At 43.5% G+C, this 16,683-nt stretch overlaps 1 protein-coding gene across 3 annotated transcripts in view; it reads left to right on the top strand.

The window, feature by feature from the left end:
* LOC111867112 (orexin receptor type 1-like) overlaps nt 1-16,683 on the top strand; it is a 266,602-nt gene that overhangs the window by 13,500 nt on the left and 236,419 nt on the right. For 2 of the 3 annotated variants that reach the window (XM_033752545.1, XM_023856642.2), the window contains exon 1: nt 9,678-11,185. In XM_033752545.1, coding sequence (XP_033608436.1) covers nt 10,613-11,185 — 573 coding nt within the window. In that variant the 5' untranslated portion in view covers nt 9,678-10,612. Of the gene's footprint in view, nt 1-4,430; nt 4,512-9,677; nt 11,186-16,683 lie in introns of those variants that run through there. The other variant, XM_023856643.2, reaches the window with a different exon arrangement.

Raw genomic sequence — 16,683 nt, 5'->3', positions numbered from 1 at the left:
GTATGCAAGCGCCTCCTGTGACGCAGCATCTATCCACCAGGTCTGACAACATTCACTAAGCGATACACGTTTTATAAGCACATGTATAAAAATGATTATTATAATTTTCTCCATAACTGTGATATGATGCGTCATTTTGTGTTTGTATTTAAAATAATATGTTGGAAGTAATAAAAATGTCATTTCCGTTTTGTTACCTTAGTAACACGGTTGACTTTGGCATACGTGGCACGTTAGAACATGCCGAGTCACAAAGTCATGCATTTCATTATTCGAGATATGAGGTTATCTGAGTTTGCGGTCTTCTGGAATGGCAGGTTTCGTAGTTTATATGTGGGCACCAATATTTCGGTAGAAGGAGGCAGGTGAAACTAATTCACAGAAACATTGAAGCCTATTTGGCAGACTATACGGTGTCACAACCTAGGAGACCATAATCTTCCCGTTCTCCGTTTCGAGCCTATTTTCTACGAGTATCTGTTGAACCAGTGGATGGATAATTGTGAAAGTTGGTATAAGAGGGAAGTCATCATATTCTTGGATCGCAAAGTAATTTCCTGAAGGGAAACCACAGAATTCTTCATTCAGGCTAGCTGGTCTCTCTGCCGGGAGTCGAAACTAGGTCTTTGGAATAAGAAATAGGAATGTTACATACTCGACCGCGACGCTCGACGAGTGAAAATAAATCGGCGCCATTCTTTCGCTGTGACCACCGTCACCATCTTAGTATTCCTCTTTATCGTCCTTCGGCCTGCAGCAAAGTTTGTTTCCGCCGTAGCTGAAGCCGTCGCACATGTGGGGACTCTTTCGGCGGAGGATCACGGGATAACACAGGCACCGTCCGAACTGTCCCGGTGTTCCAGCACATACAGTCCCTCTGGGATAATCCACGGAATTTCGCTATCGATTACCATCTTATTCAGCAGGTCCTCAGCTCGAATCTCGCTCCGGACCGATTTATGTTGACTTGCATTTCATGATTACATTCAGTCTCTCCAGCTATAATCAGAGATATTTACAGAGCTGCTGCATGAACCACATGCAGACAAATAAATTGATTGTCTCCTGCGAGAGATCTTGCTGCGACATACCTGTACTCAGACTGGAGCAGGGGATGAGGCACGCCTCGTGTAACAAGGGCTGCGAATTCTTGCACTCTCCCCTGCGCTGTAATTGCATGGCGACACTCAGCCAGCCCTTGTTTGGATTGCAATAGGCCATTAATATTGAATACGGAAGGAGCACGAGAAGAGCATAGTGTGATTACTCGGCTGGCGGCCCCAAATACAGGAACACAGAAGTACGAATTGTTCGCCTTTACGACCATTTCCTACTGGACATCAAAGTTGCCGACATACCGGGCTGACGCCCTGCTTGTATTGCCGGGTTCATTCCAAGTCTAGGGCCTTGTGTTCGAATTAAGCTTGAAGCACATGTCGGTCCCGCGGGTTCTGACTTCCTCTATGTGCTGAATTAGCCCATTACGATAAAGGACTTTGAACGCTTCTTTGAACGAGGATTCATTTTAATGTACTGATATGATCTAAGCTACTGACAGCGTTGTTTAATAAACAACTACTGAATAGATAAAGAAGTGGGAACTGAATATATATGTCGATAACCAGGTTTATAAAGAGATATGTTCACAAAATCGATGAGAATATACTTATTGATATATGTATGGATAAATAAATACGGGGATTCTTGAAATTGCATGCGACGGTAAGGATTACGGGTTTTGGGACTTTATCCATAGTCCTACACTCTAAAGAACACAATATTTCGGAAACAGGTTCTGTTCTTGTCTTCAGGCCCCGGTATGGGAGACGCCTGTTCTGTTGGGTCCGTCAGAAAGAGCAGACCAGACACTCCCATGCTTTCTCCTGAGGACAGATAGAGATATAATTTCCTAAACGGGGCGATGGAGAGTCCGAAAAAGTAATCCCGAAAATTTGTACTACAGAGAGATTAGATAGAAGTAAAACTGCATATGAATTTCATCTCAAATTCGTTTGTTTCCTATTATTTTATTTATTCTGCTATATGTACGGGCACAGTCGCACAGTGCCTCTAAGCTGCAATGTACTGACACTCGTGAAATCTAGTTAAAAATTTACGCTCAGGTCTCTTGAACAGCAAGTCGTTTTTCGTAATAAAGGCTGAAACTCTCCTCTGAGTTGTCTGTGCATCTGATGGCAAAGCTGTCCTTCCTCCTTTTCGTTAATAAAAGTGTTCTCTTTCAAAGAGTTTTCCTTATGAAATTTTCTAAACACTTATTGTCTTACATTCCCAGGTGTATTCTTAAACCTAGAATTGATCCTAGAAGTAATCATATTAGGCGACTTACTTGGTTGAGGCACTATGCTACAAGCCTGAAGGTCGCGGGTTCGAGTCCCGATGACGTAATCCTTCCAGCTGGGCTAAGGCCCTTGAATCGACTCAACATCTAACAGAAATGAGTACCATGAAACTTGTTTGGGGGTAAAGGGTGGCCGGCGCATAAGACTGACAACCTTACCGTCATCTTTGAGCCGATTGTCTAGATAATGTGGGACTCTCAACGTCTCACAGCCCTATGGACCGTCACGGCCTGGTACAGGGATAGCTATACTTACTTTTTACCTTACACAAAAGTGGTTACCAAGAGCACTGTCGTCAGGAATATAGCGCCGTGCAACAGTGTGAAAGCAGATGGCAAACAGAGCAAAGGGCTCAGCTCGGAGATAGAAGCATCGGTCACTCGGGGGACCCTGGCCTCTCAGATGTGCGGCATGAGTGCGTCACGCGTTGCTTGTCTGCTTTGGTCTGTTGTAACATCGGTGCATATGGTGGCTGCTCCGATGCGTCGGTATAGCTGTGCGGATGCTTTTCAATCTCTGACGCCTAGCGCTATGTGGATGAATGCACATTCCGGATAATTTCGTTCTGAATGACTTGCAGCTACCTCATAGCTCCATGCAGGGTAATGAAACGGATTACTGATTTCTTTAAATGAGTTGTAACGGATCTGCCAACCTCAGCTTGGTATGATTTAGTAGAACGTTTTCATCCAAGTTAATTACCATGTTCGATTATGTTTACTTGTACCTGCAGCAAATGGACGAGAGGTACATGGGCTATTTCTTGCCCTCAAGACGGAGTTTTAGCTCAAACTCTCGAACGAAAAAAGCGAAAGAAAAACGACTGGTCAACGCAGATGCGAAGTGAAAGAGGAACGACACCCCGCAACTTGGCTCTTTAGGAAGTTACACAAAATTTTACTTGTCTGAGTCCTTTGAGAACACAATATGTGACAGTTTTGAACACCATAACTTAAAAGATGGGTGGTCTCTCGGCCCAAGCCAAGCGTAACATTTGTCAAGCTACTGACAGGATTTACGTTAAGTTTTAGCGCCTAAATTCCCTGTAATCCCTAAACGGATTGGGGGAATAGTTAATTAAGTGAACTAAAATGACCAATCCTCGAAATTTTGGGAGTGACTTGTGGGCCGAGAGGAAACAGCCAGATCTCCCGAGTTTCGAGGGGAAGGCATTCTGCTAAGAGTCTTATTCCAGCTCGCAAACTATTAGGACACAAAATTCGGTACCAACTAATTCTGTTGTAAGTTACAGCCTGTGGGGTAGATACCTATCGACTAGTCACCCTGCCATGCAAGTACCTTCGCGACAAGCTGTGTGATTATTCTTATGTAAAGATAGCAAATTCAATCTAGTGCGTTAGAAGTGGCTTGTGAATAAGTGTGTATGTGTGTGTAGTATCGAGAGTTTCACCTCCCCCCACCTGAGCGAGGCCCAGTTAAACGACCTGAGGTTGATTCTTAGCTCTGCCACTTGAACTAGCATCTCAACAACAGCACCCCCTTACCGATCATCCCCTCTGTCCCTCATAAAATTAGTAAACGAATTCCATAAGTTTACTGGCGCCCAATCCTCTACCCATTTACTGGGCAACGAAAAGATGAGGTGGAAAGGAGGATGAGCGAGGGAACCAAGCAGGCCGTAGCCACAACCTAACAGCAGCAACAGGGACGTGGCTCGACAGGTATAAGGGGGCGTCCGAAAGGAGACCGGAGAGAGGTAGACGGCACATTGTGACGACCAACGTGTGGGGCTTGAAGTCTCACGCAGAGTTTCCAGAGCAGTGCAGAGCTTTAACGTGAGCTTTCCATGTCAAGTTCCTTTTCAGTTGTATGCCTAAACACTTTGCTTTTGCTGACCATGGAATTTCTTATTCGAAGAGTTTCAGACTGTTTCTGGGCACTCGCTTCTTTTTATACTGTTACAGTACCCTTATTTGTGTTAATTTTTATTTCCATTCGTACACTCATGACTTAAGTTCAGCTTGCTGACTGCGTAATTGTGTTTTTATTTCACGTGAATGCTAACAGTGTCGTCTGTGAATTATGATATTTCCATTTCTGGCCTCCTAGGTACATCTGCTACAAACACTGAAGAGTAGGGGTACCCGAGCGGCGCCCTGGGATACCCATGCACCTACTGGCTTCCATTCGGTAAGTCTTCATTCCATTTTGACTCTGAAGTAGTGACCAGTACGATATGATACTAGAAGGGGACTGGAGGCTGGTATTGCAGCTTTGTGTAGCTTGTGTCTCTGCTTTGAACACGTCAGAGAATACGGCTACTGCGCATTCCCGCTCATTGAACTTGTCAGTAACATACTCTGTGAGGCGCAGTAGTTTAGTGCCGTATCTTGTCCTGTCAGGAATGATAATGCTGGATATACTTGTCTACAGAGTGTTTGTTTTTCCGTATGTTGACTGGCTGCCTGTCCTGTGGAAGGACGGCATTGTTGGGTTTTGTACGGGTATTACATTTGCTTCCTGCCATGTTTTTGGAAAGTTATGGAAACAAAATGCAGCACTAATGATTTTCGTTAAATGTGTGACATCATCAAGAGGACGGTTCCTTAAGTCACTATTATATCGTCGTGACCTTGAGCCTTCCCTTTGGGAAGATGCTTGATTATTCGTAAAAGTTGTTTCGGTTTACTTGGGGTGTTTGTATTTGCTGGTTGCAGATGGAGAAAGGCAGCAAACTCTCGCCTCACCCCGTCTGGAGAATTTGTCGAAATTTTGCTCCTCAGGGGTTGACAGAAACTGGTCCTCGTATACCTCTGCAATTGTTATGGCTTTGTCCAGCGGTGTGTAAATGAGTCCCCTTCTGCCGTGAATTGCTGCAGTGTGACTAGTCTGATATTTGGTGAACTGTTTTGTTATTTTCCAGTCGCTATTTGGTGTGCACAATTGCATCTTAAGTACCTTTCTAAAACCTATGAATCCTGCTGTGTTTCAAGCGGCATTGTATATACAATGTATATATGTATATCTTAATAAGTTTTATTGCTTGCGATCAGCTGCTCTGTTAAAGTTCTGCATGTTCTTCGTTCCTTATCTTCTTCTTCGCACTAATTTCTCGAGATCTCGAATGGCCGAATCTCGTAGCGGGTAGCTATTATATGGTTTTGAGACTTTTTTGCTGACTTTGTTATTGAAGTAAATATGGTTATTTCAACGTCTATTTCTTCGACTGACGAGATGTTCGGTCTTCGTGGTGTCGCCTGTAGAAGACACAAACTCCGTGGCCTGTAGTCAGCAAGCGAACTATACCGACTGAGCGACCGCCGCTTGTCGGTGAAGATAGTACCAACTTTAGCGGACAGAGGGTGTCGCGTGGTCAGCGCAACGGGTAGAAGACACAGCTGACTGTAAACGGGTCCATCCTTGGTAGTGCAGTTCACGTGGTTCCAGGTCCATGACGAGTATAACTGGGTTGTGATAGGAGCTTCATTCTTCTACGGACCCAATGTATGTGGGCACTGCTGAGGTTCTTATAACGGTTATGTCGAGGACACCCGGCCGATAATTGTGGTGTGTTGGGAAATGAGCAGGGTTAGGCGAACTCATGTTGGAGAGCAAAATCGTACAGTATTCGGCCTCTGTTGTTTGCCAGACGAGAGTGCCACATGCTTGGCATGCTGTTCGGCAGCAAATATGAGGTGTTGGTTCTGCTGGGGCTGTCATGAGAAGTGGTCGGCTAGGTGGTGCGTACACAGCGCCGATTGTAAGAGTCTCTGTCTTGGTTGGAATATTTAGTGCTGTAAAGTGTGGTAGGTTTGATTTGTTGTGATGAATTGACGAATTTTCTGCTGCGTTTGTTCCTCCGTGTGATGCTCAACGTCGTGTTCGATATATGCACAGACCGGTATGTTGAAGAGTACTTCCGTTTATGAGTGCTGTAGCAATCCTATCTTTTGCAAGGAATTCGGGCAAGTTATATCGGTTGCTGAACACTTTATTTGCATTCAGAACACAATTTTATCGGCCTATAACATGTGGTTTGTCGGGTGTTAGTGGTTTTTGGTAGGTCGCACCTGTTGGGTTTGCACTGACAGAAAGACTAACCATATATTTGCATCTTTCTGTGTGATTTCATTTGAAGTGCAAGATGCAATGAATTACAAAATTATGCCAGTTTTCAGCAACAGATATGACTTTCCCTAAAGACTGGACTATATTTGTGAACTGATTCTGATGTTGCAACTCCGGAAGATGGAGGTTATTTATTAGGTAAGCTCAAAGAAGAGTTTCCGTCGTCTCTGTGGTTTGTTTATGGGAGATTTTGGCAAGAATGTACGATTTTCCTAGCGTGTGAAGTAGTCGGATTTAGTTTCCTGGGGTTATGTCACTTAACGAGTGAGGAAGTTTCAGAGAGGCTGCGCAAGTTGTTTTCTGTCAGGAAGGCGCATTCTGTTTGTGAGAAGCTAGTTGTGATCCCTGCATATATTTTGCCTTGCTTCATATCCTCTGAAGTTGCTAGGATGTTGTTTGTGACAGTTTTCACTTTTACAGGGGCCTTGTTTTGGTTTCTGGCATTCACTGGGGAAATTGTTTCCGCCGCATTTGACACATGTTGGGGCGAGATTGCAACATCGTGCTTTATGCCCGAAGCTGTGGCATCTGTTGCACTGGAATGGGCACTCAGTCCATTGTGTAGTCTTCTTTGTGTACTTCAAAATGGGAGAGTCCTATTATATCTCTTATGTTACGCGTGTTTTACTCCACTGTGTACGTATTGATATACAGGTAAGAATAGGGAGCTGCTTTGTTCTAAATTTGATTGTATATTGTTCGTCTAAGCTGTCTTACGTTAATTGCAGGATATTCTATTTGTTTTCGTGCTGTGGGCACAATTTCTGCTGTTACCTCGGAGAATAATCTTCTGAGGAGAACCTTGTGGTCTTTAGTCTCTGCTGTCTGATAAGTATGGTAATATATTTTGCTGAATTTCAAGTAGTTGGCACCAAACTTGGCCCGAACGCGTCGCCTCTTGAGACAGGTTACGAAGAATCTGGTATCACGGTTCAGGTGACGTGCGAATATGGAACCCCCAGTAAGGACATCATTTGCGTTAAGTTAGCTCTACAGTCAGCCATTAGGGAAGTCCTAAGGACAGGACTCAAATGGCCCGAACCGGGATAGCTCAGTTGGTACAGCAAATAGGCTACAGGTTTGATGGCAGGAACAGAGATATTTGCATCTCCACAGCACCCAGAGCCCACACAACCTCCTCTCAGTGGCTACCAAGGGCTCTTTCCCCGTTAGACAAGAGTCTTCAGTGTGAAGCCGACCACTCACCTACACCTAGTGTTGAGGTTAAGATTGTGTATGGCTGTACCTAACCTTCCCCGCCACGTCTGCATGGTATGGTGCTAAATCAAGCACAGGGACAAGCTAACCTTGTATTCTGAATCAGATGGGCATGCAGATAGTGCTTATTCAATGTAAATACAGCACATTTTGGAGTAACACCTCGAATTGCAAAATTTCAGCATGAGGAACTTTGTATTTGTTTTGGTTATTCGATGCAGAAAACTTAAAAGGCGGTCCTTTGCGGTACGTCATCAATGAACTCAGTGAGCTTAAAAGATAAGCAGTCTACGGGTTTTGAAGCAATTGAATTTTGACATGTGTAAGACCAATCAATTAATATGGTTTATATGATAAATAGAAAATAAATACACCAATAGCTGCAGAGTATGCAGGATACATTTTTCTGGGCCTACGAGTGTCACCGGCGCACCAACCGACACATCTGCACTCTGCCCATTCAACACTAAGTCCGCAGTGCGTTCAACAACTGTATCCATAACTCTGACCACAAAGTTAGATTGTGAGTAATGAATTGGAAAGGATTCTGGAATGAAAATACTATCCTGTGATTTGACAGGAAATTTTAACAGAAATCATGAAGAACTCGGAAAATTCGCTGTCCGGAGCAAGATTCGAACAGGGTACATCCCGAAATGTTATAGCTTGAGCCTAAATGCCCGAAATCTACACAAGAAAATCAACTGCTGGTGACGATAAAGCAGGTAACGGCTCAGAAAGACCATGACGTCAGACGCCCAATGGAACCTGTGAGTGTCAGGTGGAGGTCGGTGTGGGTTTTCGTTTTCATGGCTGTGAAGTTAAAACAGTCGTGAATCGCGATGATAACAGGAAACGCCTTCGGCAGTCTGCCGCTGATTTGGCTGCCAGAGTGGGCAGTGAAGCTTGCCTCTGGATTCTGATTTATTAATGGTAAGGAACGTCTTCATGTTTCTGTTCTGTGAAATGATAAACTGCCAAGACTGAGAACACACCCCTGTAGTACTAATCACTTGAAACTAATATTAAGGGACGAAACCGCGGGAACATATCCTGTTCGGATGTCGAGGAGTAACGAAAGGAACAATTATGAACTTCGTTCTAATCGAATAGAAAGAAAGAAACCATAACCAAACATATTATAGTGACATTAAACAATTAATGGTTACAAAATTATAACATCATTCTTATGAAGTGAATAATTTTAGAATGTTTGAAAATGCATCTGGGAAATTCACTATGAACAAGAAAGAGATTCACGATGAAGAACAAGACTGTGCTCTCAGCCATGACATCAGGCAGCGTCATATGATGCAGAGTCCTCCCATACCTTCCAGAGTATCACAGTACTGCGAAAACTTATATTCTCATAGACCTCCGGAGCTGTATAATATTCGGTGCGAGAAATGCTTTTACCTTCATCTTCAGAAGACGCTGTGAGACATAGGCATCCGTTTAACATTTTTGTCATTTCTTTTTTCTGGGTTAAAAAACGTGATGTCTTACGTTGAGATAAGAAAACACATTGCAAGTGTTCGAAACCAGGTACTCCGGAAATAATTTGGACGTGAGAATCATTAGGCAAGTGACCTGTTTAGGATATGACATGAAGAGATACCTTGTGATTTACAAATTTCTGTTACTATTGTTAATGTCATGAAATATAGGATGGTACGAAGGATTAGGAAAACCGACAAGAGAGGTTATGATGCGTACAGTACCCGTTATGAGAGCCAATTTCAAACAAGGAAGAGAAGCTGGGACGATGACAGATTGTGAGGAACCATCTAAGATTGCGGGTTTCGTATTAACGCCATCGAACCTAATGTTTCGCCTCCAGATTGTACAGTGCGACTGAATATTATTAATACTAGGCCTTCACCCAGTGCCACTCATCGGATGTACTTGTAAGAAGTGCATACGCCAGATCACTGCGTCTCGGCTCTGTTCGCCGTGCGCTCGGTAGCTACAAGTGCGACGTCGGCCCGTGCGTCAGTCACCCGCCAGCTGTCGGCAGAGGTTCGTCTGTGTTTTGCAGAGCGGCTGCACATCGCGTGACCCTCCCCTCGCGAGATGCGCCCAGAATTGCGCGTTCGGTGTAAATGCATTCTAACATGACTCAAGTTTTGTGAGTACTGAACTGTTCTGAGACGTTGACACGAACTTATAAAAGTGACATGGTAACACATTTATCTTTTAAAGAAGTGCTTCAAGTTTAATTGGAGCACCGAAAATACCAAACGCACAAACAGTGTGATCACTACTGCATACAGGCCCGAACTTGAATACAATTTTATTCACGCACAATGCCTAAACTTACGTATTGTGATGAACTGTACTACTTTCAAGCGTCATGAGTTAAAATGGACAACAGTAGAGAATTTGACTGGTTTTGTTTTGCATCGTTCAGTTGAGAGTCTGTATAAAATTTCAGGGAGAGTAAAATCTGCAGGATACGAAGTGAACGTAGTCAGATGTGTCCTTGCTAAGTTCATGTGAAATTTTACAGGGTTTCATTCCAAACTCAGCAGTTAATTCGTAATTTAAAATTAGCGTAGGAATTTTCTGCGTACTAATACACAGTTTAATGTTAATATTATGTTATAGGTTGTCCATTTATGAATGTTACAGCTGTAATAGAAACAGTAATATCTTCGTGATTGTAACTGTTGTCAGTCGCTGCGAACATCAAAACAACTCGCTTCTTTTTCTCTTGTGATTTCGAAGCGATAATGTTCTGAAATTTGTGTTGTGCAACTTATGTGAAGTTAAATTTTATAGTTCATTTTGTGTTTTTGATCCTGTGATTCCGTCAGTCGCAGCGGAACTTCCGATCACTACCGAGGAATCTGGGAGTGAATATAATGAACACATTTGAAGAAAGTGGCAGGTGTGACAGGACGCTGATAGGGTCTTACTGAAGGCAGATTACTTGAAAAACAGACATGATTAACATTACCTCCAGTTTGTTACCAGAGACAACAGGCTCTTTGCTGCCTTCTGAATTGTTTGAATCTGTGATGGCCAACACTACAGCCATGATGGGTAACGTATCATCACTTATACCCACATCACCATCCTCAAAACACAACATCACCGAATTCTCAGACTTCATAGCGTCTTCGAGTCTTGCCAGTGAAGTTACGAACATTTCTGTACCGGGACCACATCTTGATTATGAAGACAATTCTACAGACAACTGCACCAATGAGTACTGTGTGTCTGATGATGATTATCTCTCTATGATAGAGAATCACATATTTCCTACAACGTACGAGTGGGTCCTAATTGCTTTTCATACTGTAGTTTTTCTGGTCGGCTTGATAGGCAATGCGTTGGTCTGTGTGGCCGTGTACAGAAATCACAGCATGAGAACTGTCACAAACTACTTCATCGTGAACCTCGCCGTGGCTGATTTTATGGTGATCTTCTTCTGTCTCCCACCTACTGTTGTCTGGGATGTCACGGAGACTTGGTTCATGGGGACTGCTCTCTGCAAAATAGTCCTCTACTTCCAGGTACGCAGTTCGTTTGCTACTATGCTATATTCTTATTTGTGTGACTTACTGCAGGGGGCGCGTCTTCATTTTGTTCTAGAGAGAAACTTGTTGGGCAAGTTTACAGTCTTACACATACGAATTCTACCTAAAGTTACTGGGTCTGAAATTCTTACGAAAATGAGGCAAAGAAACAAAAAAGAGTTAGGAATTTTCGCCGAAAACACCGAAGGAAAGGGAGGTGTTGCTGATTGATTTGTTAGATTGTGGTTTCAACGAAGCCACTATCAACTCAGATCATGTGGCGTCAGATGGTTGGATGGCGGGTAAATAATTAACTGTAAACCATATGGTCGAATTTGAGCTGTTATCCCAGAATCTGCCTGGAGGGGCTGAGTAACGGAGGCGTTAGTCAGGATAGCTGTGACAGTGACTCTCCACACTGAGGTGGTCGCGGTCTTCCTCAGTCCATCAAGGCAGGTGCTGCGTTGAAACCCTTACTAGGCCCCAAACACTTCTTTCGAAATACTTTTCTGTTGATCGGGTAGGACTATCAACTTTCTTGCCATTCATCACTAAGTAGGTTTCGCAACTGACAGCGCCGCAAAATAGCCCAGAAGGAAAACCTAGGCTTTGGGGGGCCTTGTTAGGAATAGACGCAAATAAAACAAGCGTAGGCCTTACATTGTTTTCGGATTTAATCATTTTCAGTTACTCTATTCTCACGTCACTTCTTCTCATATTGCTAACATCAATCACGCTCCTTTTGGTAGGCTTGGACGCTCCAGAAGTGTTTAATTTCTTTAATTTCACGAGAGGCTGGAAGGCCCAGACTGGGGCAGACTCTGACGCGGTGAGGTTGCACACGAAGACAATTTATGACAATGCAATGCCGGGAGGTCGGCCGCAAAATGGTGGGACAAACTCTGAGCTCGTGTGTTCATGTCTCTGTTTTTCATAGATTATGTAACGACGCTTCCAGTATTGAGAACGTATAGCGTGGATACTAAGATGACTGACCCATGACGAGTTGGAGGCGATATTCAAGGAAGCGGTCGTGGCTTAATCGAGGTAATGTCCTGGAATTCTCCTGGAGGGACTGAGGAAGACATTAAATACCTCAGACAGGATAGATGGTCCCCTGACGAAGATTTTAACTGAGCAACTCCAGAGTGTAACCGTTGGACGAACCTGTGAGGTCGTGTTCATATCTTGCCACTAGACTGTAGGAAAGAGCCGCAATACAGCACTGGAAAATGCGACACTGTAAATATTTAGGAATGACGACAACAAATCAAAATGAAGTTCTACAAGAAATTAAGAGTAGATTCAATTCAGGGAGTAAGAGCTACAGTTTTGTTGAGAATTTATATTTCCGTCAGTCATCTGTAAATTGGAATATGAGCTGATGTTCTTTATGATTGTCAGACTTTGTCTTTCTAAGTCAAGAACACAGATTGGGCATGTTTGGAAAAAGGGTGCTTGCAAGTATATTTGGACCCAAGAGGAGAGAAATGAGAGGAGGGTTGATGAAGTTATGTCCTCTGGAGCTTCACAATTTTTACTAATCATAACTATTATTATTATTATTATTATTATTATTATTAAGATCAAGGAAGATGAATTTCGATTATTATGATAAATGACTGCGAATTGTAGTTGGAAAACCAGAACGAAGGAGAGAGGTTGCGAATATGTAAGGGCGATGTAACGCTAGAGAGAAAGTTGTGCTTAAGCAAATCAAGTGATTTAAATCTGCAGGTACAGATCTTTAACGAAATTTAATATCCGTGTCTGCGTCCGTGCAAGCATACTGCCTTAAAGTTTTAACACAGTGTCAGGCTTAAAATTAACGGAAATTTTATAAAAAAATATTGTCTATTCTTAGGTTAGTTCATCAGGTTTTTTTTCCCCCTTGGCACTACAGCCCCAGTGGGCCTAGGCCTACCTCCATGAACTTCTCCGTTCACTTCGGGTTTTCTCGATCTTACACATACGGTAGGACTCCTTGGGCGAGTGATCAGCTCGTCGCAAGGACTCTACCTGTAGACAAACAGAAAAACGCACACAAACATCCATGCCCTGAGTGGGATTCGAACCCACGATCCCGGTTTCCAAGCGAGCGAAGACAGTGCATGACTTAGACCGCTCGACTACCGCGACCGGCAGTTCATCAGGTTAGGTTACGGATTATTTTATCGTACATTTAAACCACACCTGTCCATCCATACTTGTAAACGAACTTCGGAAACACTCAGGTGCATACCAGTTGATCCAGTTCAGTAGGACGTGACGATTCTGGAGCCGAAAATATATTTTATTTCTTTATTTTTTGACGTTCTTAACAAGGCTGTCGGACTACACACCTCCAAGCGGCAAGATGACTGGTGAACAGTGAATTGGAAATAAACGTGGAAGAAAACGGCCATGGATATTCCGGGATTTGCGTTGAGAATTTCGGCAAAAATTATCTGTCAGAATGTCATCATCCGGGCGGCATCGAACAGGGCCCCTCAGGAATGCAAGACTAGAAATGTTACTGCTTTCAGGATCATTCTCGGCACAGTCGTATAAATTACTAAATTGGAGTATGAATATACTCGTAATGTTCAGCCACTCTCAGAGCATGCCGTTCTCTATCCCAAGAAGGGCCAATATCCTATGTAGAGTAGTTCTGGCGTAGATCTTAACCAATTTCAGCCTTGAATTGCGGATGCTGTAGTTAACAGCGACAGTCATAAATATTCTCAGCTAAATAAAAACATTTGGGAACCGTTCACAAAGTCTTCTCTGAACATTAAATGTTAGAATGAAGGTGCAATCTTCTGGGCTGTAAAGCAATGCACAGCTCGACATTTCGAAGCAATATACCGCCACCATTTTCAGGGTTGAAGGATAAGCAAAGCAAGAAAGCAGTAGAAACATATTTAGCTTGCCACATTTCTCGGCTTTTTCCTTCATTCCTTACCTTTCGACCTTAAAGGTGGAGGCGATATGTTGCCCCGAAACTTCAGGCTGTCTCCGCACTACACGGCGTTGCAACAGAGAAGCTCGTACTCCTTGTGGTCACAGCCGCAAGGACCTGAAATCCAACAAAGTATGAACTTCTTTATGCCTTAAATTTTGCCTTACGTTTTATACTATCAAGGTGTAGACCGACTGAGCTGTCCTGAGTCTCATTGTTGATACGACCTTCTTTCAGGTCTGCAAGCACTTCCATTTCCCCGCGGCCTGTAATATATAGGTAAATAAGCGCCATTAATTCATTTATAGATCTCTGATTCTTAATCCCCATTGCTACTTCAACATGAACATTTTCCTGCTTACTCGCTACCGGCTCCTCAATACTGTCACGTGTAAGGGAATGAGTGACTAATAACTGTGGGCTCTAGTAATGAAGATCGGATTTATCGGACGTCTCTATTACAATTACAGTTGATTATAACAGTTCACACATTGAACTCCTTCCTGAGAACGAGTGTCTTCACTGATGCCTGGAACTTGGAGAGTCTCTAGTCTCTCGAATCCTCCCAGTTCTCCCCTGCTGTACTCTGATCTCTACTTCACTGCCAGTCCAATTCTCTGAACTCATCTCTGATCTAATCCTAGCTACAGACTGTCATTATACACATTGTGTCCAGATTCTGTTAGGACTGTGTCCATTAAAAATACAAGACGTGAGCTGTTTTCAAAATTTCACTCTTTTTATTTAAAATAGTCTCCTTCTGAATCAATACATAGCTGGAATTATTGAAAAGTTTTCGAAAACAGTCACTGTACTCCTTTTGTGGAATCGCATTTAAAACTGCGGTACATTCCCTATGGCTGTCCTGGATGGTGTCGTGACGGTCTCCTTTCATCGCCAACTTAACTTTCGGGAACAACCAGAAATCTCCTGGAGCCAAATCTGGCGAATACGGAGGATGATCAAGGACTGTGATCCCTTTTCTGGCCAAAAAATTGTGCATGATCTTCGATTTGAGGGTGGGGCATTGTCGTGGAGGAGCGACCAGGAACCTTGCTCTCGATATTCAGGTCGAATTCGAAGAATTCTCGCCCACAAACGATTGAGGACACCGAGGTAATAATAAGAATTCATTGTTTGATCTTCTGGCAGAAATTCCTTGTGAATGATTCCTTTGGGATCGAAGAAAACGGTTAGCAGTGTCTTTACTGGACTCTTTTGTATGCGCGCTTTCTTTGGGCTCTACCACGCTGTACTCTGCCGCTTTGTGAGAGGCTTATATTGAAATCACCATGTCTCGTCACCACTAACAATCGATTATGAAAATTTTGTTTCACTTTGGGCCGACCTTAACATGTCTTTGCAGTGTACCACTCTGGCATGTTTTTCATCGCCTGACAGAGCGTGCGGTACAAACCGCGCACAGACCTTCCGTTTGCCCAAATCCTTGGTCAAAATTTGATGCACCGTACTTTTTGGTGTTCCCAAAAGCTCCTCGATATGTTTTGCAGAAACACATCTGTCTGATGCAAGGATTTCGGTCACTTTTCTCACATTTTCTTCATTGCGACTTTTCTGGGCTTTGATGCACGTGGAGCGTCTTCAGTGTCCTCCCTGCCGTCACGAAGTACAGCATACCATCGAAAAATGTTCGAGCGACTCAAACAATATCGCTACCGTACACACTTCTAACTTCAAGCAAAATATGATGTTTGCTCTCTGTTCAACGGCCATTTTCCGACGAGCTTCAGCACAGTACTATTACATTCAAGGTCATAACACATGACGCAACGATGCTTGCGCTTTGAAATTATAGACAGCCACAGCTGAAACTTCAAGAATCTTAACTCCACAACTTGCCAACAGATGGCATTGCAGGGCAAAAAAAAAAAAAAGGGTCAGACGGATCCTGGACACACCGTGTATAGACTCCGCACGGACCACACAGAAAGCACGGCCTCAATTTTTGATGAAGCTTGTTTACCGCCCTGTTGCCTAGCAATAGAGGTCCTATTGTTGCGTGCTAGTGTCTTGCGGGGATGTTTATAGACCTGCTACTAGCAATGGACTTCCGATTGTTCATTGCTATTCCGGCCTTTTAGGCAGTGTTGACCTAGCTGTTGCCCAGAAACAGCCCATATGTCACAATACGAGCATTACGTAACTGCATGGAGCTTAGTCCTTGAGAAGCAACAATTCACTTAGCTACTCACGAATTTCCCATCATCGTATGGGACCTGAAGGTTCATTTCCGTGTTGACAAGAGCTGTCCACTGGTCCTTATCCCGTTCCAGATGAATCTGGTCCGTACCGCTCCACCCTGTTCCTCTAACATCCATTTCAGTATCATCTTCCCACCTACTTCTAAGGCTTCTTAGTGGTCTTTTTTCTTTTGGCTTTTCCACCTAAGCCCCACGTGCATTTCGTTACTACAACAAGCGTGCTACATGTCCTTCCCACCTAATCCTTCATGACTTCATCTTCCTAACTATTTTGTGAAGAATACAATTTATCAACCCCCTCATTATTCACTCTTCTCCGTCCCCCTGGTATT

Source organism: Cryptotermes secundus, unplaced genomic scaffold (assembly GCF_002891405.2).
Source record: "Cryptotermes secundus unplaced genomic scaffold, Csec_1.0 scaffold291, whole genome shotgun sequence".
Classification (NCBI taxonomy): domain Eukaryota; kingdom Metazoa; phylum Arthropoda; class Insecta; order Blattodea; family Kalotermitidae; genus Cryptotermes; species Cryptotermes secundus.
This window is presented reverse-complemented; position numbering and strand designations above follow the sequence as displayed.